The 25,048-nt window shown below is 35.3% G+C and overlaps 1 protein-coding gene across 31 annotated transcripts in view; it reads left to right on the forward strand.

Annotated features, from left to right (window-relative positions):
- The window catches only part of LOC123311439 (basement membrane-specific heparan sulfate proteoglycan core protein), a 148,733-nt gene that overhangs the window by 38,374 nt on the left and 85,311 nt on the right, over positions 1-25,048 (forward strand). For 18 of the 31 annotated variants that reach the window (XM_044895392.1, XM_044895394.1, XM_044895397.1 and 15 more), the window contains exons 2-21: positions 10,967-11,272; positions 11,675-11,707; positions 12,673-12,717; positions 14,052-14,180; positions 14,969-15,154; positions 15,669-15,767; positions 15,871-16,002; positions 16,330-16,452; positions 16,701-16,841; positions 17,698-17,790; positions 18,189-18,218; positions 18,482-18,589; positions 18,892-18,923; positions 19,101-19,219; positions 19,817-19,979; positions 21,650-21,822; positions 22,255-22,371; positions 22,543-22,791; positions 23,444-23,554; positions 24,216-24,338. In XM_044895392.1, coding sequence (XP_044751327.1) covers positions 10,967-11,272; positions 11,675-11,707; positions 12,673-12,717; positions 14,052-14,180; positions 14,969-15,154; positions 15,669-15,767; positions 15,871-16,002; positions 16,330-16,452; positions 16,701-16,841; positions 17,698-17,790; positions 18,189-18,218; positions 18,482-18,589; positions 18,892-18,923; positions 19,101-19,219; positions 19,817-19,979; positions 21,650-21,822; positions 22,255-22,371; positions 22,543-22,791; positions 23,444-23,554; positions 24,216-24,338 — 2,512 coding nt within the window. Of the gene's footprint in view, positions 1-10,966; positions 11,273-11,674; positions 11,708-12,672; positions 12,718-13,548; positions 13,591-14,051; positions 14,181-14,968; positions 15,155-15,668; positions 15,768-15,870; positions 16,003-16,329; positions 16,453-16,700; positions 16,842-17,697; positions 17,791-18,188; positions 18,219-18,481; positions 18,590-18,891; positions 18,924-19,100; positions 19,220-19,816; positions 19,980-21,649; positions 21,823-22,254; positions 22,372-22,542; positions 22,792-23,443; positions 23,555-24,215; positions 24,339-25,048 lie in introns of all 31 variants that reach the window. The other 13 variants (XM_044895395.1, XM_044895402.1, XM_044895400.1 and 10 more) reach the window with 13 other exon arrangements.

Here is a 25,048-nt window from a genome sequence, read left to right on the forward strand (position 1 = left end):
TGAAATTTTCGTTTTCATGATATCGAATATTAGGTGAAAATTACAGGCGATATCCACATCCTCCGTTGTTCCAGGGTTGGAGGAAGGTCGTGAAGCTGAGATCCCAGTGTTTTCTCTCTGCAACCTCACTTATTTTAAATTAACTCTCAATGCGGCTAATCACTGGAAACCCATGCTAGTAGAATATGATACCCCGACGAACTTTAGCAGAGCGACGGTAGCACACCGTTGGCGTTACATTACCTCCAACTAATTAGCCTAATGAAATTCGGTTTCCCGAAATGTGTTGCTCTGACTAGATATGGTTAGCTGTTATCGCTACTTCGATAGTCTTTCCAAAGGTAGAGCCATTGAACGAAGTGTACTGGTCCATTGCGTCACTATCGCATCCAGAACATTCTCATCTCCTTTTCCACTCAAAATATAACATTTTGAGTGGAAAAGAGACCTGAAGTGAAGCCTCTTTCAACGCCACCTCATATAATTTTATTCTTATACTTCCAAAATGATGTGGAGAATCTCGTATGAAATTCCTTACATAAAATAAGTGTGCACTGCCACTTACATGGAGGCAGAGGCGGTCTAAGGCGCCTGAGAGCCACCGGAAAATTCAGGAGGCTCCTCCTTAAGGATATTGTATAGGTTCAGAGTTCCGCTACGCTTATTTTTTATTTAAATCAAGTTCACGAGTTTTCTTAATACCTACATACCTCTAAATACGCTTTCAATTAATCCAAACTGCTACCAGTACAACTGTTACAGTCACAGTTATTGACATTTTCTAGGCGTGAAAACGAAAATAAGAAAATGAATGGAGATTTCATTCATATAAATTATCCAGTCAATTATCAATTCATAGTTATTTATGTTGAAAACTTTATTTATGTTCTGACCTAACAAAATCTTTTTCTTTGTTGCAGGTAATCTTTGACACTACAGGAGGCTTCAACTGAACTTTTGCTATGTATGATACATACTGTATCATAGAGTTTTCAATGTAATGATGAGGTTTGTATGCCAAATCAGAAATTGTTGAAAGAGTCCCGAAGTGAGTTGACTGAATTGCTAACATTCCCCTTCACATTTTTCCTTGAGGAAAAATGACTGGTGTAGGTATATCCTTGCAATGAAAAATGTATCGATTTTCTCCATGACATAAGGACTTCAACTGCTTGCGTTCAAATATGAGTTTTTATGGAATCAGCCATGAATATTTGATGATGAATCGAAAGCATTTTATGATCAAACCTGAATTGTTTTCTTCCTCGTCTATTCTACATACAGTTAGTGCGTGAAAAATCTTTGAGTAGAAGTTAGGGGAATTTGTCTTAAGTTGAAATTCTGGCTCTTTCGTGCTAGCCTTCCCGTGTATTGGAAGAACCACTTCGAAGTTCAAAATTAACAAAAAACTATTTGAAAAATATAGCCCTCGCCTCAGATTCATTTCTCATGAAATCGCAGCGTTATTGGGAATAGCGAGAAGTGAAACTGTCTATTCGTGCCTGAGAGGTTTTTTGCACGACATTGATCTTTCGACGCTGAATTTACCCCATTTGTCATCTGTCTATTTTCTTCCGTAAACGGTAGTACATCATTCTTTACTTCGGGCTGGTATCAAATTTCTGTCCTTTTAGTTCTATGATGCGAACTATTCGGACACTCTGAAAACATGCCAACAAGGAAATCTCAATTTTGGCGATCCTTCGATGTTTCATTTTATAATTTCATATAAAGAAAAATGTGGAAAACTAGCTAAAACCTACAGCTTTGCTCGGGTAATATTATTGTATTCTTCCTGAGTGAAATGACAGCGTAAACATCATAGATTAATTAAGTTAATCTATGGTCAGCATAATTTTTCAACGAATATTTGGCGAGATATGCTAGGTTGAAGACATCTTGCGTGGCTATTGAAGTGAGGATAGAGAAAGAGTGATATTTTGATTGTGTAAATTCAGTCTACAACTGAAATTATCAATATAGAAAAAAAAACGATGAAATAGAGGTTCGCGAATGAACCAGCTGGTATCAGTTTCTCAACTTATGGATCGTATAAAAATTGATTGTTTAGATATCTGGGAATATGTATAAAACTTGTACAATAAAAACAACTATAACTGTATATTACTGGACGAAGTAGGTACATTTCAAAGTTCAAAAGGTCAAATGAACCCTTCAAAATTTCTGTTTGTTGTTGATGGTCCTCTGTGATTGCTTCAAATACGATAATTTCTGAAAGCTTTTTTGGCCTCCTAGAGGGCATTCAATACCTCTGTTATCTATATGTTAATGTATGGCGTAGTGGAATAAAAGTAAAGGAGAGTCTTTAATTGAGTTAACTTCGAACCACTTCTAGAGATGTGGGTCTAGGCCCGGGCTGCTAATGTGATACTTCTCATAATTACTTTGATAGTTTGGTGAAATTATAAATTATGAAGTATATACCTGCCGCCTCCGACTAAATTTGATCTTCTACTCCGGTGTCGGTTGTGTAATAATAATTGCTTTTCATGCGGGGAACGCGTTTTTCATGGAAGTAACAGAACCGAGAACTTGCTGGCAAACTCTTCCGAGCAACATTAATTTGGCAGTTTTGAGGAAAATGAATCTCACATGCGATTGATGATTATATCTGGAATATGATCGACCCCCGAACTCAGCAGCTTCATTATTTGTGGGCTTTGGTTTCAGAGAATCCTGCTGATTTTTCTTTTTTAGGCTAGGGAACTATGTTAGTGAAGCCCTCCTTGTAATTTTCGGTTCGGTTGGAGTTCCCAAAGTAGAAACAGTCCTTCAGATTTCACAAACAACAATAAATTTCATTTTATTATGATTGTCTGGTGACACAATTGAAGCTTTCGATAAAATCTTCTCACTATTATTTATTATACATCCTATGAGTTGAGTTTTCATCACATCGATTAATGCTAATGAATTGATTCATAACTCCTCCTCATTTACACTCAATTACCACATTAATTCGATAAAGCTCTGAGCAGTTGCAGCACAATGATCGTACCATTGAAACATCCTCAAGTAAAATAATTAATGTCATGCAAAAAATGCATATGATATCTCAATTCGCCTCTTTTGAATTTGACGTTTGTTTTTTCAAGAGGGCTTGCAAAAGATATTTTTTCAATCTGGATTGAAATATGATACTTACAAATGCGGTTTCTTTCATTTTTGGCATTTGAACAAATTCTCAGACCTCTGTCTACCCTTTTTTCCTTAGAGGGAGCAGTTTTGGACTGCATGGGGATGTGTAATCCCATCACAGGATACTCCCCACCAAACAAAACCTAACATAACCGTGGATTTCTAGTAAATGAATCTTGTGATCTCTTTCAAAGTACGAGATCGAGTCAGGAATATTTTGTTGGGGCATTTCTGGATTCGAAAATAATAAAAGCTAGCTGTCCTTCTGTCCTTTCATTCGTTTTTTGAAACCAACCTATTCCAAAAGGAAATCGTGAAAGTTTCAGGGGGACTCATAATTATTTTTGTGCCCATTCAAGAGATTCATTATTGGGAATAATGAACTAAAAGACTGAACTCGATCTCTCCAGTCAGAGTGATCAAAAACTAGCTCCCCAACGACATGAAAATAGCGGTACTGAAACGAAGGCAACAATTTGGATCTCAAAGTATCCCTGACTCGCTGAAACGAGTCCTAACATTGACACACATATTTAAATAGACGTGAGTAAGAGTGAAAGTAATACGAATACCCCCAGCTCTTTGTGCAACATTATTTTCAGCCATGGCGGATATTTATACTGAAAGTTCGATAAACTAGAAAGCTCGCAGATTTCGAAAACGGACAAATTCACAAGGCAACATAAACACTAGCCGATTATTATTTTATCGAATGTAAACGTTTTGAGCATACTCATAACATACCAAGACGATGTTGCAGGTTTATTAATGTAGCAATATGAGCATGATGTGCCTTGTTATTTTCACAGCCGCGTTATTCGATCCCTTACGAGAAAAAATTGATTTATGTTCTTTGGAGAGTTGAAAGTAACACGCTACAGATGATGCATTGAAAATACTATCATCATCGTCTTAAATTAGGAATTTTGAGTAAAAGCTGTTCCGGTAGTTGGAAAACATTGCAGTTTCAATTATTATATTTAGCAGTAGAAGATTATTTGTAACTCTCGTTGATTCTCATTGTATACATTGTATAAATTTCTGTTTTCTCTTCAGAAAACACCAATTTTGTGGGACTGTATGTGGAGTTTGAAAAGTCATTGAAAATCGCGAATTCAAGAAAACTTCAACGTAATGCTATTCGGAAGGTATAAAAATGAATGAATTGGAACCAATCCTTTCCTTTCTAGATAACAATCGTCATAATTGCTCTACAAAGCAATGAATAATACATGTGTATAGTGGTTGAGTTGTAACCTAAAGCCTTTTACGTGAAATATGTACCATCTGCTAGGTCACTGAAACTTTTATCAGCAAACATAGTTCTGGTAATGAAATGATAAAGAATTCGAGACAAGAGTTACATATAGCGCGTTCGGATAAAAAATAAATTGTCACGTCCCAACAGGAATATGTCGCAGAAATCCTCCTATACCGCTAGATATCATAACCTAAATATTCAGGACTGGCCTTGCATTATATGTATGGCGGTGTGTTCTGGCATCCTTATGATGTTCATATTACAAAGTTAGCTTTTTGACGTTGCGGATTTTCGAATTCTGCACTCGCACACGGAATACTTGAGCGGGCTTACGAACCTTCTTAGATATTTATGAAAAATTGAATTGTACTGTGGAATTCGCAGAGAAATAACTACTTCCTTCCCATTCTCTGTTGACGAGACGTGCACTTGGTGGATCTGAAGAATCGGAGAGGAATAGGAGCTGAACAATTAGAAATTTTGCGATTTGTCGTTGTAAATCATGGTTCCAGGAAAATTGCTGGCTGTTCACAAGAAAATCTAATTTTTAATTATTCCATCATTCAACTTTCTAGTTAGGTTGTATCTAGAGGAAAAATCATAGTAGATTTAAACGTGGTATATACTCTGAAAAAGCAACCTTGTTAGTGATAGATCACGACATTTCATCCATCTCGGCGCAACCGTTCGATCTTGAGAAAGTCTCTACTGAACCCAATTTTTTTGGAACTTTTCGAAGGTCATCTTTAGAGTAATTTTTCTTCCAGGAAAATCATCATAGATTCAAACGTGATACATATTCTGAAAGAGCAACTCTTCTAGTTATAAATCTGAAAATTTCATCCATTTCAGCATAACTGTTCGATCTTGAGGAAGTTTTAACTGAACCCAATTTTTTGGGAATTTTTCGAAGGTCATCTTCAGAGTAATTTTGCTACCAGGAAAATCATCGTAGATCTGAACGTGATACATATTCTGAAAGAGCAACTGTTCTAGTTATTAATCTGAGAATTTCATCCATCTCGGCATAACCGTTCGATCTTGAGGAAGTTTTAACTGAACCCAACTTTTTGGGAATTTTCCAAGGTCATCTTTCGAGTAATTTTCCTTTCAGAGAAATCATCGTAGATCTGAACATAATACATATTCTGAAAGAGTAACTCTTCTAGTTATAAATCTGAGAATTTCATCCATCTCGGCATAACTATTCGGTCTTGAGGAAGTTTTAACTGAACCCAACTTTTTGGGAATTTTTCGAAGGTCATCTTTAGAGTGATTTTTCTTCCAGGAAAATCATCGTAGATCTAAATGTGATACATATTCTGAAAGAGCAACTCTTCTAGTTGAAAATCTGGGAATTTCATCCATCTCGGCATAACTATTCGTTCTTGAGGAAGTTTTAACTGAACCCATTTTTTTGGGAATTTTTCGAAGGTCATCTTGCGAGTCGTTTATCTTTCAGGAAAATTATCGTAGATCTAAAAGTGATACATATTCTGAAAGAGCAACTCTTCTAGTTATAAATTTGGGAAATTCGTCCTTTTTCCATTTGAGAACTCTACACATGGTGAACTAATGATAATTTTCTTAGTGCAATGACACATATTCATGGCAGAGCTTCACGTCTTCTAATATAAGAAGTACCCCAAACCAATGTAAAGCTCACGAAATTAATTTTTTTAAGCGCTGTAACCCCTAGAAACATCCCTTCGCCGAATGAACCGTCGTAATAGCTTTGTTAGGATATGACTCGCGACTTGTCATAATTATCCTTGATATCCCGACAGGCACAAATGCATCTTAGTTTGAGAATCTGGGCGAAGATATCAGCTCAGCATTCCGAGCACGTCCGCGCTATTTTCAACGACTTCACGCTTCCGTCCAGCAGGCACCGTGATATCCCCCTATTAACTCGAAAAAATCCCAGAACAGAGTAGTTGATGCTGAAATGAATAGGAAATATTTCGTCTCTCATGTCAACTGTGAACTATAAGACCTGCTAGCTTATGTGCCAACTCGAAGGATAGACTCTATAGAAACATCATCAGAAAATAAAGAAATATATGAGATGAAGAAACTTCTGGTATCGGCGCATTCGCCATTCTGTTTCACGAGGGCAGGTAATTATTCTGTCGGTAATTAGGGTCTGTAAACAAATACGAAGGACGAAGAAGATGATTCCTCGATGAAAATGAGCAGGGGTAGTTCATATAAATTTTTTCCGAAATCGACCTCCCTTACAAGATACAGCCTTTGGAAGGCGATGACGAGTTGACAGTTTTGAATTTTTTTACGGGTTCTAAAGAACACTGAGTCATGAAAATATACATAATATGAAGCACTAAGTAGATGTTACTTATTAAATTTTTTCAGATCTCATAACTTTATTATTAGGGGTTGAAAATAACAACCCCTAATGATTTTTGTTCAAAAATTGCTGTCGTGGGGTAGATTTTGAAAAAATAAAATTCTCCTATTGTTTCTCATTCAATTCTGGAGAAAAAAAGTCTCTTGCAAAATTTTGATACAGTCGATACTTTTCTCGGAATAAATAAAAACTTCAAGAAGTGTACGTAGGTCTATGAGGCAGAGTTGATGCATGTATAAGCGGGAGGTAGTCATTTTATGGAACCCTTATACGATGAAATGGAATGAATAGTGATCAGGACTGCTTGTAAGTTTTTATTTATTCCGAGAAAAGTAGCGACTGTATCAAAATTTTGCAAGAGACTTTTTATCTCCAGAATTGAACGGTAAACCATAAGGGAATTTTATTTTTCGAAAATATATCCCACGAAAACAATTTTTGAAGGAAAATCATAAGGGGTTGTTATTTTCGACTTCTAATATTAAAGTTATGAGATCTAAAGAAATTGGGTAGTAGTTATGTACAGCTTATCATATATATTATGTATAGCTGTAGGACAAAGATGTATTCTCTGTTTAACGTTATTGACTGTGATATTTTCTCATCTTTGTTCTCAATCGTTTAGAGTTGGCATATGTGTAGGTACCTATTTTGGTTATATTTTCTCCATTCTTTGTTATGTGTTTTGCTGTTTTCACTATTTTTAACTCGTGAAACTCTGGATGAGCATCGAGAAAGTTTGAAAATATAGACGAAACTTCTGTTTAAGGCACCTATTGACTTAAGTTTCTCTGCTCGAACTGACAAACATGAAAGGTGCCACAGTACTAACTACCAAATTTGAGGAACATACTTCTTTGAGTAGTATGCGCGATTTTTTTTCTCTTTATTTAAAGAATTTGAGGCCAGTTTGGGCCCTCGCAGGCCTTCATTTCTCATTTCCCGCACATACACCAAGACTTTCAATCAGACACGACTTATGTAGCAACTTGAGATCTTAATGGTGTCATCTGAATTCACGTTATGTACAAGTAATTCGTTCATTATACTCCGTCGCTAATGTTATTCCGAAATTTCTCTCTGGCTCTGGAGAACGTGAAATATCCAGAATATTCTGTTGGCAAACCCAAGCATGCCGAGGAAACTCTATCGAGATGATATCATTCTGATATAAAGTTATGGTGGAGATGCGGTTAGTTTCACTGATGCGACACGGACCATTCAAGCGATATACATCGATATCATCGTTTTAAATCCAATTGTGACCAGGAATTACGGGGGATATATGACATGACGTTCAAGATGAACGTTCCTTGAGACAACTTGGGCGAGTTTTATGAAGGGCGTTTCAATTTGAGCGCTCAATTTGAATTGCCCGCCATCTTGGCTGTCATAATGACATACTGATTATATCATATCATCATTTTAATGATTTCCACGATTCATAAAGTTTGTCCAGTTTTCGGAATTTTTGGGAAATTCGTAAGAATATTTATTGTGATATGAGATATGACCACAGGAGCTCGTGGATAGGGTCGACATGAGAAGAATTCTTGCCTTCATGACAAACTTCTTGTCTTGAAAATTAGAAAATATCGAAAGAAGGCTCAATAGGGGATCGAAAATACTCGGCTCCCTCTGGTACCATGTTCACATGTTGTCACACAAGCGCACATTGTATCACGTGATCAGGCAGGACCCTTCCCAGCGGGGGTGCAGCGCGTGCGCCGCAAGCGGGCGGCCGCGCGGTAGTGCGGTCCCGTTTTATTAAATAGAAGAAAATATATCGACCAAGATTATTTCATTGACTAATTAGAGATCGTAGATTACGATAATGCCATTAGATTTTTTGTAGGATCAGTATTGTAGGAATTAAATCACTTTTAGTGGAAAATTTCGAAAAAATTTGTGGAGCTGTAGCAGCCAGAAAAAGAAAAATAGATATATGCTGATTTTTTTGATGATAGATGGATCTTTTGCGAATAGAAAATTTTAATTTTCATTCATGTACCGCCAACAGTTTAGATTTCATGATTTTTTCCGCGAAGGTCCAAATTTTCCAATTTTTCATGTACCATAACTTGAAAAATAAATTTTTTAAAAAATATCTGTTTGCATATTCGCTATCTTTACCCTCGAATTAGTCGACAGAAATTTGGTTTCGATCGGAGAGCAAAAATTTTTTTCAAAAAATCGCAATTTTTCCATGCATATGTATGGAAAATTCGAAAAATTTTCGATCTTCCCAATTTCCACCAAAACTGGAGTATTCCTTAATTCGAGGGCGTAAATCACGAATATGCAATCAGAATTTTGCTGAAGGGATTAGTTTTCAAGTTATGGTGGATGGAAACTTCGAAATTTTGGACCTTCGCGGAAAAAATCATAAAATCTGAACTGTTCGCGTTAGGTGAATGAAAGTTAGATTTTTTTATTCGTAAAGGATCAGTCTATCATCGAAAAAATCAGAATATGTCCAGTGCCTCTTTTCTGGCTACTAGAGTTGCTCAAAGTTCACCAATTTTTTCGAAATTTTTCACTAAAAGTAGGTAATTTATTTCCTAAAGTACTGATCCTAGGAAAAATCTAATTGCATATTCGTAATCTACGACTTCGAATTAGTGAAAAAAAAATGACCCGGGTCGATATAGTTCGAAAAATAAATTCAAACAAAAAAACTACCCTAGGAACAAAAAAACCCTAGGAACGGCCCTGGAAGAGAGTTCACCAGTTGAGATCTTTGGATACTAAGAAGAACAAGCCTATTTCTCATCACAAAATAATTAACATTTTGATTTTGTACTGTCATTTGTGATGCATGTCCACTCTTCCGCGAATTTTTCCAAATGCTACAATGATTGGGAGTCGAGTCAATATCGGCGCCCAAATCATGCTGCAACTCCCATTTCCGGGGGATTATTTTCGGTAATTTATCGGCAAACCACGCACGAGAGAGGGCTTAACATCCTCCAAGTTCCGCCGACGTCTTATATTAGTGATGACCTATGATTCATATTTAAAATTCTGGCGGCGTGGCGAACATTTTGTTTGAAAACAAATTTGCCGAAGTTTCTAGCCCGCAATTCTTCGGGGTTCTTCGGTTAATCTTGAACTTATAGCTGGTATCACATTTTATGCAAATTTCGGTTTCAAAGATCGTTCGAATTACGGACCTGACATTGTCCTGGTATGCACAGAAAGATTCAATTATACTTTAATTCGATCATTTCATTCAATAACGACTAATTTTCTAGTCTGTCAAAATATATGAAATAGTTTTCTTCATTATTAAAAGTGAAAATTTATTCACATTCGATTCTTCGATGAAGCAGGCTTTAGAAGAATCTTCGATCATCAAAAACACCTCTTAAAATCGAGAAAATAAAATAAATTTATTGCCCTTTCATTTTTCGCATTATTTCGGTAGTAAAAACTGTTCAACCAGCAACGAGTGTATAAAATTGCTGTGCGAAGAATTAATTTTCAAAAAATGTTTTCCGAACTGTGAGTTAGAGCTTGAATGATGCAAAACCGGTGTCAATCCCATTTTCCTCCGAACAAGACAGAAACACTAACCAGCAAGTGTACAATTTCTGTTAATCGAATGATGGATCAGCATCACAAGCTCTATTTGTAATTCAATTCAATAACAGGCCGTCAATCGGGATGCTGCGCGTATTCGACTCCATAAAATATTGTGGTTAAACAGATGCTTGTGATTTATTAGACGCTGATTACTAACTATTAAACCCTTTCGGAATCTGATAGTCTACAAAATCAATCTATTATTCAATCGGACAAGTTTCCACTACAATTTCATGAACGTTAAGTGGTTGTATTGCGATGTTTGAAATTCAGATCTGCTTCGGAAGATTTAAACTTGTAATGGTCCGAATAATGACATTTTTCCTTTCTGAAAAATCGGTTTTTAGTTGTGAATTTAACAACCTTAATTCCATCTCAAGCTCAATGGTGAGAGTACGAGAGATGGGGAGTTTAGCAGATCAGAAAAAAGGTTTAGTGTTTGAGTGAATTCATGGATTTTTCATTGCTGTTTTATTACAACGCATTCCGAAAGAAAAACAGTACCTTTCATTCACAAAATAGTCGTTCATTATAAAAAAAATACTTATATATTACCTATGAGCTCTTTCCTAATTTATTTAATATTTTTACAGGCGGATTCGGATCTAATTTTTGATAGTCTAGACCAACAAAAATCAATAGATATAGAAAATACTCAACATCATACAGTGCGGCGAAGACAAGAAAGGCATATGCCTGTGGAAGATGACCAACATTGGCTCCTTGGCAGTTTAACCAGACTGAAGAGAAATATAGACAGTTTCTTAGGAAAATCAAGACCATCTTCAGCATTACCAAGTCATAAAAGACATATTAGGAAGAGGCAGGCAGACAAAAGACAATCCGAAGAAAAAGAAGATGAAGATGAAGATTACGGAAATGGAGAAGACGATAATATTGTGAGTAAATTATTCAATTAACTCAACTTCCTCCAGTTTTGTATCAAGTTTGCTGATATTTCAATGAAATTTTTTTTGTAATGAAATAAATGAATTATTTATCACCCTATAAAAGAAGGAGGTGTTATATCTATTATAGTGTTGTTGAAGTGGAAAGGGTATAGCTAAATTAGACCAGAGGAATAGGTAATCTTTCACAGTGTATCGAAACGTATAGAAACCTGTCAATTAGTTATTTCTGACTATCCAGGCAAACATCAAAGTAAATTTTATACCAACTGGTGCGTGGAGCAGTCATTTTATAATATCTCCAGTAAAAATTTCAACAAAGTAATTTTTTGTAAGATTGACTTTAATCTTTCATTCATCTTCATTATAACACATTTTAAACTTCTATTCCAGGATGAAGGTGAAGGGGAAGACGATGAATATAAGGTATACATGTAGTTTTCATGAGTGAATTAGTTAATTACAGCTTGAATGTGGATAGTTGAGTCTAGCAAAATGAATGTGGTAACTAACCTGCGAAGGAATTGTTTGTTTCAATCATCTTGACTTCGTGAAAATGTTATCGAATCAAGGTGGCATAGAAAGCGGAACACCCAGTATTAATGAATTCATTAGTAACCAGTCAAAACTAAAATGCGATCAGTTTTTCTGACTCCTAAGCACTGAAGTGATCGACTGACTTGGTGTAGAGAAGGGCTTAATGGAATAACATTATCTTGGGTGATAAATCCAGTCATGCATGATGGCCTTGCATGTATGAGAAGTATAAAATCTTTTGTGGAAAGGCATGTGCATCCAGGAGTTTTCCAAGAAGATAATGCACCATTACGTTGGTTCATTTTGACTACAATCAACATGATGGATTTATGGTCCTTTCCCAAATTTCGTAACTTCCAAAACAAATATGACAATGAATTTCCAGGTTTTGGGCTTCATTATATTGATCCTCATGAATTGAAACTCATGAATTTAGTGGTGAATTAGAGTCCTGTGGTGCTCCAGTTGACAAATTTTCAGAATGACTCAACCATCTACATATAGTGCATGTTTTAGTTCCTGTTTTGTCCGCTTGCTTCACGAACCCGAAAATAACGGCTAAAGAACCTCAAAATTCGTCACCATATCGAAAAATATCGCTACTAATGCTTTGAAGTAACACTAACCTAGCATCCGCACTCCATGTTCGGCGACATAAACGATAAAGAAAGGCAACATTTTCAGTATTTTACTGGCTCCGCTGTCAACTCCAAGATCGAAAAAAGGAAAAAGCGGGAATAAATTAATCCGAAGCGTTTTATAAATAGCCGTTATGAGTCACTTTGCCTCACGAGGGCTGCTTTATGATGTCGACGAAATTAACGCCAATGTTAATTCCTTTTTTGTTTTTACAGGATAATGATGATGAGGATGGCGACGTAGATGAAGATGAGTATGAAGTAAGTTTCAAGGCGGAGTTTGGTGGTGGCAATCCACGATTTAGAGATTTTTTATACTTTCCGACATTAATTGATCCTTAGAGAGGTATTTGGAGGTCTCTAAAAACAATATGAGACTTCAAACAGAAGTTTCTTGTGGACTCTCATGTTCTACACGAGCGTTTTTCGAAATTTTTGCAATTTTCACGAGTCAGCTCAAAAAATCGATACCCTACCCATCTCAGTGACATCAGAAATGTTTCACTGAGAGGAAATGATTATATTAAAATTAATATTTAGGCAACTAATAATTTTTTATACAGTGTGGTCCAACGAATACTCAAAACCTCAATATTCCGGCTTTAAAAGGAAAATATGGAAAATCTCATCATTTTCTGATTCAAGGGAGAACAAATTTTCTGCTATTTGCATCTCCGAAAAACTGCAAACCCCTGAAGGGGGTGAGCACAACCCCTTGATTTTGAATAGGGATGAGGGGTGTTACGATAGCTCATGTTGAAGATCTCATCGAGCACTATCTGACCCTAAAATTTCGCTTCTAAATTTCCATCGATAACAAAATGACAGGTAAAATAGTGGAAGAGAACTTCTTTTGAAACACTCTGAATTTCTGAAGTTCCTTAACTTTTGTGGAGCAGTATATTCAACATTATTTTATTGAAGATAGTATTTGGATTAATTCACATCCAAAATCCCGAAATTTTGGTAGAATTATGATAAGGACATACCTAGGGGAGAAATTTAAGTTAAACTCTGAATTTTCCAGATATTTTTTCAATTTTCAATTCTGTTATTTTATTTGTACTCAAATCATAAACTTCACACTTATAGGAAACCGACAATTATGATGTTTCCACCACCACTGTCGCAAATGTAAGTCAAGTGTAGATAATAACTAGAATTTGCGACTTCATGTAGTAGTCTCCTATCTATACTTAACAATCTAATTGCAACTCCTTAATGTTGTTTACACCTACTTAATAACATATGATTATCTTGTACCCCACCTTTGCCTGTTTAATAATGACTATTTTAACGATCCCTACATCTCGAAGAGTTGATATGATTATAATTTTCCGGTTCATAAATGAGACACTGAATCGATTGAAATAAACATAGCGAAAACGGGGATGCTCTAGGAGCAAGAAGCGCCATTCAAGTTGAAGAATCTCCGAAACCTTTCTATCAAACTGCGCCAATACATAACAACCTCATTATTCTACTATATCATCCAAGAAACGTTGGAATAATGACAATTTTAAGGATAACGAAGGTTCAAGTTGGGAAGGGACTGGATATAATCTGAATATTATCTAGATCCATGTTTATTTCAGGGTGTTCTTACGTTAGACAATCAAACGCCAGAAGTTTCTACGACAACACAATCTAGTCTTTTTGGTGGTCCTTGGTTCACATTGAAACCATCTTGGTTGACACTTCAACCAAGTATTACCGAAGTACCTGTAAGTCTGGGAGGATTTGGAGTTTGGCATTATTTTTCAATTCGATTAACCAGTGGGCAAATGAGAGGAAATCTTTTACATATGTTCACAGGCTCAATCCGAACATAGCTTTAAATTAATACTTTTTTCATGTTTAAAACTCAGTGTGAACCTTCTTTGCGTTCATCCTAAGTATCTTCTCTCTAATAGAGTTCTTTATATTGGAATTTTATGTGTATGATTAATTGTTTTTGAAATGAAGCTTTATTTTTCACTACTATGGTTATGTCTCAAGTTTCCTCTCTTGCTTTCACGAAATTGGATGCTTTTGTGGTTGAGAAGTATTTCATTAATATTGATATCCATTTGAGGGGTTGAAATTATTCTTGTCACCTCCTCCTGCAGTATATTGAAACCATTATTAATCTCTCATAGAACACTTCATTCAACGTTGGACTCCAACGGTTACATGAAGATAATCTAGTCCAGCAATACTAATTTATTATCCAGCAAATTAATAACTCGATTGTATCAATAGTTAATAGCCTCCATATAAAAATCTGATTGCTTGTGGTCTCGTACTATACTCGGTTAAGGGATAGCAATTTGAAGAACCTTAGGGCCATAGTATTTAGAGGGTGTGATTGGTGAACAATATTCGAATTTCATCCCCATTTGGAAGATAACTCTTGTAGTATCTCAGGATTCTAATCAATTCATTCAACATGATCACTCACGAGCTTTTCGCCTAAGAGTAGGTAGTTCTGGTTTCATGATGCTGATATTAGCGGAGTTTGAAAAAATTATAGGATCAGCAACAAGTTATTTCTGATATGGATGATACAACAGAAATTCTTCGATCTACCGTTCCAGAAACTACGAGAAGATTAGAGGAAAGTACGACAGAGCGTAAAGTAAATAGTTTAGGTGGAAATTGGTTCACTTTGAAACCTAATTGGTTCACACTTCAGGCAAGAAATGTCGATGCACCTTCTGTAAGTGGTCCCCTTGTCTTTTGGTGTAATGTTGAGGCTTAGTCTGACGATTCATTCTAGCAGTAGGTTTATCCATTAACCCATCATTGGAATTATGGAGTGTTTGGGCTCTACTCAGAAATGGACGCATGTTTGAATCATTACTGATCCGTTTAATACTTTTGAATTTAACTTTTTTGAAAATACGTTCATCACACTTAGTATTTTCAAGTGGGTAGATCCTAAGTTGAAGTAGGACGCTTCATATATATACCGAGTTCATCTCAATCATTCGATATAATTCTAATGATTCTAAAACATCTCAGTCTTCACAACATATTCCGTATAATTTCATTTCATGCTAAACCTCTGGTTTCATTTTCTGTATTGTACAGAAAAAGTTGAATTTTTGTAAACTTCATCTGGTTTCATGGAATTGAGTAACAATCCTTCAGGTGCATGATGGTCAAATCAAGCCTAATTTTGGTACTGGGAAATTCTAATGAGAATTTACAGATATCTCGATTATTTTCAGTCCGAAACAACGTCAGTACCTTCCACTTCAACAGAAAGTGTTTCCTCTGGATCTGGATTTTCGCTCTTCTCTCCATTCAATAGGGAGATGGATAACTATGTAAGCGACTTCGCCAGCTTAAAATATGAGATTTTTTTCCAGCGTTGAAATCCTGGATTCCGAAATAATTTTCATTTCCGTGCACTCATGGCCCATATTTTAGGTTTCTGAAGATGACACGAGAAATTCCTCTAAAGAACAACCATCAACCAATCTTTTTAGTTGGTTTACCGATTCGAGTAAAACTACCGAACGTAGTAATTCACAAGAACAGCAACAGATAGACGATATACCAGTAAGTGAGCAGGATTGGGATGAATTCGTTTAAAATCCATTTTCCACTTTTAACTTTCGTTAAAATTATTTCCTCTCAGTCGTTTTCATTACGAGGAAACGCATTCAAACATCAATTTTCTCAATCCATTCTATCAAGGTTTATTTCATCAAATCATATACATACTCTATATACACCAGTTGAAGCTTTATATTCGTAGCGTAGATCATTCATCAGATCGAATAGCTGCCTTCAAAATCTGTGGAGGTAGTGGAAATCACTCATGTCATTAATTGGGGGAAGTTTTCGTTAATTCTGGCGATATTTGAGATTTTCCGGAATTTCCAGGGGTCAAATGAGGTCGAGGTATTTTCAGAAACAACACCAGCACCAACTTATTTCGATGGTGGTTCTTCTTGGTTGGGTGGAAGTCCTTGGTTTTCTCTTGGTAATACTACAGTGATAGAAAGCGTAAGTGATATTGAACATGCATCCAGTCTCATCAAGCTGAAGGTAGAGATAGATCTTACAATATTCAAGATTGTTAAACTCGTTTGAGAACATATAAAGATTTCTAGAAGGTATTTTGGTGATCCAAAAACGATTAAATTGATTGCAAGGTCTACAAATATGAAAAAATTTTGCCCAATTGACACCGGGCGCCTGGTTAATTCCTTATATCCATAATCGTTAGAAATTACCCAATTTGAATCTTCTAGGATACTGAAGAATCCAACACTACAACAACTACAGAGCAATCATCGACAGAAACTACAACCGAAAAAGAGTCGGGCATCTTTGGAGGTGGATTATTTGGTAGCTTTTTCAGTTCCGAAACTACAACTACAGAGTATCCCACCGTGAGTTAATCTGTTTCAACAAATTGGGTACTCTTCAGCAAATCTTACTCTCATTTTGTTTTGTAATCCATTGAACTCATATATAACTCGGCCAACTTTTGAATATGAACTGCATCTAGGGTTTTCAACCATTCTATTGTGTCTATCATCACTTGGGCATATTCATTTGTAGATTATATCAGGTGGGCTCTACAGGATCACCAGCATTGAAATATTCTATACTTTTCTTCATTTTTTTCCACAATGCATTTGCGTCTTGATACTTTTCCATTCTTTCCAATTCTTTTACATTACTATAATACTTCGCAATATATATTTCGCTATAGATCATCATCAAGTTCAAAATGACATTATCCTTATGCAATGGTAATGATTGAGAATGTATGGTACATTCTTTATAGTTTTTTTATCTTTGGTACACATTCATAGGTAAGATAAACCTCATAGAAACCTTCAAGCAGCTGACCCAACATAGGCAATGATTTTATGGGTTTTAATGTTTTTTTATACAAAAACCACACAGGAGCCTTCATTATTGTGGTTTTGGAGACACTACGTAAACAGTGTCATTTGACTAGTAGTATACATATAATCGATTTTGCGGCCTCCTTCAATGTGCAGAGTTAAAACTTCAATTTCAACATAAGGACCGCTGAGAAAACGCATAGAAAACGGAAAAGATTGATTCGTAACTTCCAAATTATCTTGAATGCAAAAGAAGCAGCTTTCGCCTTGTCTACAAGCTTTCCAGAGGGTAACGCTTCATTGGCTTTCACTCCTTTCTTTTCCTAATCACAAAATTGGTTTCATCAATGAACTCGACCGTAAATCAGAAAGAAATTATCAAATTTTATAGGCTACTACTCCCATAGTAAGTGTAACAACTACAACGACCAGTGCCCCTAGTGAAACAACGCAAACTCTGGAGACCATTGAAATTACAACAAGTGTAAGTTGGGTTTTATATCGTCATTGGGTTTTATATTGTGTGTGATATCTCAGTAAATTAAAAAATTGTTTTTCACATCAATTGATCATCGGTATTATGAACAGAAGAACGATCATGAGATTATTTCAAAATGAGAAAAAAGAGATGAATATTCAAAAGGAAATCAACTCTGTATTCATTTCTTCCACTAATAACCTTGGTATTAAATTGTTTGTACCTAATGATTGAACTCCCTATGATAATTTTTAGTGATTATTTACTAACAATTATTCTATATTTGTATATTAGAATAATTCTTCTCCTTTTGATTTAGCCGTAATCATTATTCATTTACTAGTGTAAAATTTTTATCTCACATGACTATGTTTCGAGATTTCTGACATATTTACTTTTTTCAGAATAATAGGAACATTGGACCGAACAATGAGGTTAGTATTTACAATTTTCTGAGCCATATCACTACAAATTACGAATTTTGCCTGAAGGAATTTCTACCTATCTTAGAATCAAGTGATATCTTTTATTTATTCGAGAAGTAATGGATTCTTCGGATTGGATAACGAAAAAATAAATTATTTTTCACAAAAGATTTCGAAGGCAGTTGAATATGTTAAAGATATTTCCATCAGTTTAAGAGGTGATTCCAGTAACTACATACAAATGCTACTCCTTTGTTTTTCTTGAATTTTAGGATAATTTTCCACAACCTGCTCCAGTACCAGCCAATACATTACCTCCACTTGTTAATTTTCCAAGTTCTTCTCCTCGATATGATATATACAATACAGATAGGTTGGATGTAAGTGGAAATCGTAGCAGCAAAAATGCCCATTTGAAATAACCATGTATAAAATTTGTTGTGAAGTAGTATGCTTTTAGAAATACTCACCCATAATGTGAATTTTGAGAAGTATCTATAATGGCTTGTGTTCATAATCTTCAATGCATCAACTTGAAACCTTTTTTCGGCATTATTAATTTTTCAATTGAGTCAAATCAAACAGCGCTAGTGTAATTGATTAGAGAGTGTACCTACCTATCTACTAACGATTATTACACAATGAAATGAAATGAAATTTTCACTAGTATTGTATTTTTCAGGAGACAACAACCACTAGAAGACCCCTTCCCAGGTGGGTTTAAGATAGGTTGTATTCAAAATACCAGCGAATGTTTCTCCCTGTATTATCCATTCATATGCTCAAAATATGGAGTTTCCTCGTTTTTAGATGAAACAGAAAATTCCTTTCACCAATGAAAATTTTTCATATATCTACTCGAGTAATTTGATTTATGATTTTCTTTCTTAGCTTTCCTGAAGACAATGATGATGAAGATGACCTATATGGTTCCGGTGAAAGATCTTCTGGAGATGGAGAAACTACTACCCCTGAAATAATCCCTACTGTTAAGCCATCAGATGTTAAGGGTGAGTTGCGCACTTTTTTGCCACTATGATTAAGCTAGAAACTTTAGAAATTAAGATGGGAGTCAAGAAGTTTTTTATTCACAGCCACGAAAATAATTGAAAGTTGCTATAACTATTCATTAATACCATGTATTTTAACACAGAGCTATTGAAACTTAAAAACTGAAATATCAGTAAGTGGTAGGAATTGCTACTTTTAAATAGGTTCCTGTGAAAATTGCATTATTGAGTCAATAATCAGTGATATCAGGCGTACCTATGCATTATTGAGTCAATAATCAGTGATATCAGGCGTACCTATGATGTTTCTTTTAGATGCTACAGTGACAGTGATATAAAATGTATAGAAGAAAAATCCTTAAGAGAAAATCTACAATATTCTATCATTGATGCTATGTAAAGTGCGTGTTTTGATAATCAGTAAAGGTTTTAATCAAAATCTAAATGTAATCACATTTCTGTCGATTAATTTTCATCTTCTCTCTTTTCTATTATTGAAATTTTGTTTATAATAATTTCAATTCATTGAATTGCACTGCGTCTTGTTCAATGATTTTTGTTTCGTTTATGACAAATCTTAAGGTACATATTTTTCAGGTTACTACCGCATCACCCTGGTTGTCAGAGAGCCATTCATTAAACAATACAATGATCGTAACAGCTTTGAATATAACGAATTTTCTGATCATATCAAGGCTGCAATCGAAGATATATATGAGTCAACTCCAGGAATCAGTTCACTATCTGTTATCAATATTCAGTAAGTATTTACCCATTTCAGTTATGAAAAATGAGATATTATGCATACATTTTGATTTGAATTTATTTGGATGGAGCCAATTACTGAGGCTTTACAACATTCATTCGTGTGAAAAAAGCATATATAATTATTGATGATTGTTTTGTTCAGAAGGGTGAAACTTCTTTCCGATATTCAACAACAATATTCTTGATGTTAGTTGGGCAACAAAAAAGTACTATTTTTTTAATGAAATTCAAGAATTGCGATGAATTCTCGAGTGCTGAGCTACTTATCTACGGAGAGATCCAAGAATCTTAAGGAGTAATATATATCTAAATTACGAGTAGGTACATATAGATACCTATTCCTCCTTACATAAAATCATCTCGGACCAATATCTTTTCCCCGTTAGCGCATAAAATAGTCTGCAAATTATTCCACAGAAGTCAGACGCTGCGTTATCTCATAATCCGTTCAGACGGAGAAGACCCGTTTGGTCAGTAACCTCACCTTTAAAATCTACTTGATGCGTTTCGATGACACTAATTTCTACATAACTCACAAACCGTCTGATTCATCGAGGAAAGGCGTAACTATGACCAATTTAGGCGATGTTCCACTTGAGAACCTGGTGCACGCCCTCTTTTATGTAAGGATGAGAAATTTGGTGAATGGTATCTTGCAAGTGGACGTTTGTATAGGGTATAATCGATCATCCTTTCAATATTTAATCAACCTAATTTTATATTGAACGCGCAGTTGATGATGTAGGTAATTTGACGCTCAGAGACTTGAATGAATTCGGTAGTCAGTTACTCTCCTAACCTGGCGTTGAAGTCTCCGCAGTGGTCACTTGTTTGGACTATATTCAGAGCGTTTAAGGCGAAATTTTTGCTTGAGAACTTTCAGTTCAGAATTAAAACATGTTTCTGTATATTTTTCTTTCAATTATAAGTACTTTTTTCTGAAAATAATCAGTATATTCGTGACGTCTAAATGGATTGATTCATACGAAAGAAAAAATGTATTATTGTATGGACTTCGAATAAGTCATAAGTAGTATACTTGTTATTTCCAATAATTAACCTTGGGAATAGAGCAAGTAAAGAATTATAAACTCTGAAATTCACACAGAAAAAATTTTCATTGAAAATTCCACCCATCCTTTGTCTAGTCTTTTTCTCGAGAAATGCCTACTATGAGAAGTTTGATGAAATTTGATAAAAAATCTTGAACCATACAACAACAGTCCTCCTAGCTAGTCGCACCGATTGATTTCTTTTGATGATAGAAGATTGAGGAGTGAAAAAAGCAAATTTTTAAATTTGAAATTCGATTACTAATTTTTTGGTTAGTGTTGTAGTTCTCGAGATCTCCTCAGCAGACAACGAATTTTGCCCACCCTGTACAGGCTTCTCAGGCAACGAAAATTTCTTCACTATTATGAGCCTCTTGTCTGTATTGTCCAAACTATTCTCGCAAGCTTACAATGCTGACATAGATATACCTAGATACTTTTTAATAAACATAAGGATATTGATATTCAATAGCTTATAGAATATTTACATATTTATGCTAAGTCTAGATTATGTTTATTAAATTAACCCTCTATTTAGGTACTATTCACCTTAAGATTCCAATTTGTTCATTTTCGATATCAAATTGATCAATTTTTGTATTTTTTACAGGAAACGGCCGTCAGATCCTTTCACATCGAGAGTCATCCTTGACTTGGGAATTAGCACGCCACCAACTGCAGATGACCAGCTCAAAAACATCCTGCTGGACCATCTTCGTGAGAAACGTAGGATTGGCCGCTATGAAGCACTAACAGACGAGTTCAATTTCTTCAAATTTGATGGTAATGGCACATCTCTAAGCCTTCATACTGTGCAGCCAAGCCTTATACATCTTTCATTCGAAAATGTTCTATGAAAGTCTCTAGTTTATATGCGCTGTCCCAGTTTTTTCATATCTTTTACTTAAACATGAATATGACATTCAGACTCACCGATATAAATATTCACAAATGGTACGAACTAGCCATCCACTATTAATCAGGATGCTGAAAGAAATACCGTTTTATTGGGGAAAAGAAGAAGCTAACAAGGTTTCAACATGACCCCCATCTTAATGTTCAGGTTATTGTTGAATATCGTTTCCGAAGAAGGAAATACATTGAGAAATCGGAGATGGTGTTGTTACCATAGCATATATTTTAATTTGGTTACCAAATTTTTCTCCATGTTTTTTTTATATTTTCTCTTATTTTTTGTTCTGTTTTTTCGTGTAGTACATCGCACATGTCAAGAATACGAAATACCCTGTCTAAGCGGAGGATGCTTCAATGCAACTTCCCGATGCAACGGTATAAACGATTGTTCAGACAGTTCGGATGAAGAGGGATGTGGTATGTTTTTTTTAGTTGAATATTATTTCATTTTTCAAACCCATTGTTTCACATTAATTTTTTTATGTTTACGTTATTTTTTATGTTTAACCTTTATGTTACGTCTTATCCTCGATGATTAACATGTTGGACTCTATGTTTCTCCTTTGTCAATCTGTGTTCAATAAACAGAAATTCCTACTACCACTACAACAACCACAACGTCAACGACAACCTCCACAACGACCACAACGGAACCTCCAATAACCACAACCTCTAGCACGACCACTGAACCCAGCTTCGAAGGTAGCGGAGAAGGAAATTGCAGGGCAGATGATGCCCAACCATGCTCAGATGGTTCACGAATCATCTGCTCTGATCAGGTTTGCGACGGAGTCAGAGATTGTAACGATGGAGCAGATGAGGAAAATTGTCAACCTGGTACATGCTCAGAACTAACTTTTTGATGGTGGTGGTCTAATAATTCCATGTGTGGAAGTCGCTTTGATTGACAACCTTTTTGCTAACACTGTTATTTATTGAGTGATGATGATTAATGAGCTTTTATGCAATGGTGTGTGTCATTACTTGAAGCTTGTTTTAAGCTCCAATCCTGAATGGAAAAAACAGTTTCACAGGAAAAATGGAAATGATGACCAAACAATTATGGGTGTGAAGAGCTCAGCTTTAATACGATCGCTTTGTTGCAATAATTCAATAAAAAAACGTAGAGAAATGCATCGATTAACACGTATTTTATCTGCAGCAATTGTGACTGATTTAATATCGCAATGTTTGTATCGATTTTTAACCTTCAAGAATGTCGATAGATTGTATCTACTCTTCTCAAATACACAAGCAGAAAATGTTTATAATCTATCTGAAAGTAATGTATTTAGTTTTAATAACTAGCTGAAGATATTTTATTACTCTATACACAACATAATTAATCATGAATCTGCCATCAAATTTGTGTAGGGTAATTGAAGCTATAGATTGGTGAGAAGAGAAAAATTAATTATTTTTGGCATTGTGCTTATCGAATGGTTCTGTCCATTTATTTTATCATCTAATCTTTCAACATCGATTTCAGATTGTACCAGTGGTGAATTCAGCTGTGATTTAACTAGATGCATCCAGGCAAAACAACGATGCGATGGTACACCAGATTGTCATGATCAGACTGATGAGCAAGAGTGCTCAAGTAAGTATGAAATTCTCAATGTCGATTAATAATGAGAGAATTATGGAAAATTCAATTCAAGAAAAACTCTATATGTAGTATGCAAAGCTATAAATTGTGCTGTAGATTAACATTAACTTGTATCTTTGAATCTCCAACTCAATGCTTCTATTTGCACCAATTTTTGAGAAGGCATCGAATAGATCTCTAGATCTCTTCTAGACTCATTTAAATAGGAGAAAAAAAAGTAGCCTATACAGTTTATATAGTATATATAGTTTTCCCCAAATATTATTGTGTAGAAAATTGACTTCTAGGTTTTCCGTACTCATTAACATTGAACTATAAATAGAATTAATTAGGAAAACTGCATCTACTGTTTATGATTGTGGTCTGTATGAATGAATGGTCTAATTGTGGGGTTAATATAATCAAACACAAACCTTATTTCTTCCGTTTGGAGTCAATATTTATGACATTCCTGAGTTAGTGTTAGTTTTTCTAGAAAAATATAACTGATATCTTACTCATGTAGGTACTTGAGTAGGGATGAAGTGAACATCATTTTTGTCAGCAATTTATATTTTGATCTTCCCGCTTCATATTATTCATACAAGGAAAAATAATGATCAGCATTGTTTAGCAAATATTTTCTGAAAAATATTCCTTCTTTCTCTTTCAGCTTGTAGCGGAGATGCTTTCCATTGTGACGGCACCAAGTGCTTTTTGTCCAACAAAAAATGTGATGGAACCAGAGACTGCTTCGATGGCACTGACGAAGACAACTGTGTACATGAAATAGAAGGTAAGTTGCGTGGACCCAGCAATTTTAAATTGTTGAATTTTTCATGATATGTTGAAATTGTACCCAAAATTATAAATCAAAGTGAAAATAAGGGGTAATATTCTAATTGAATATGTATTGACGATGAGCATGCGTTACAACGTTTTGTCTCGTTCGAAATCGAAAGTTGGACAAAATCAACCCTGTGGCTCCATCTGTGTTTTCTCCTGATCAATGAGAATGTTGGTTCGCAGACGTGAAAGATTGCGATGTTAAATCCTCGGTTTCCTTCTTTACTAGGATTTCAGATTTCCTGCATCATTCCTGACTTGGATTCTGAACGAGAGAGGGCTGTTTTTGAATTTGGTCGTTCAAATCAAACTTTGTTAACATAATTCAGGTTTAGAGAAAGCATAGATCATAATTACCTGTCCCAAGTATCAATTTATCGAGTAAAAATTGGTTTCCGAACAGGAAGAGTTTTCTTGATTCGAATCTACCTAACCAATTCTGTTTATTTTCATTTGGGGAAATATATCTGCTTTGAATAGTACCTCCTGGATGTGTCATTTCTCAAGGAACGTTCTGCTTTACTACAACTAGAAAATCTGCTCAATGATTATGGAAATGATATACAGGGTTTGAATGAAAAGCTGCGAAAAAATTTGAGGGGTGATTCCTTGTGAAAAATCGTGGGCCAATTGAATATATTTTTCTGAGCAACCACTGCT

Source organism: Coccinella septempunctata, chromosome 4 (assembly GCF_907165205.1).
Source record: "Coccinella septempunctata chromosome 4, icCocSept1.1, whole genome shotgun sequence".
Taxonomy (NCBI): domain Eukaryota; kingdom Metazoa; phylum Arthropoda; class Insecta; order Coleoptera; family Coccinellidae; genus Coccinella; species Coccinella septempunctata.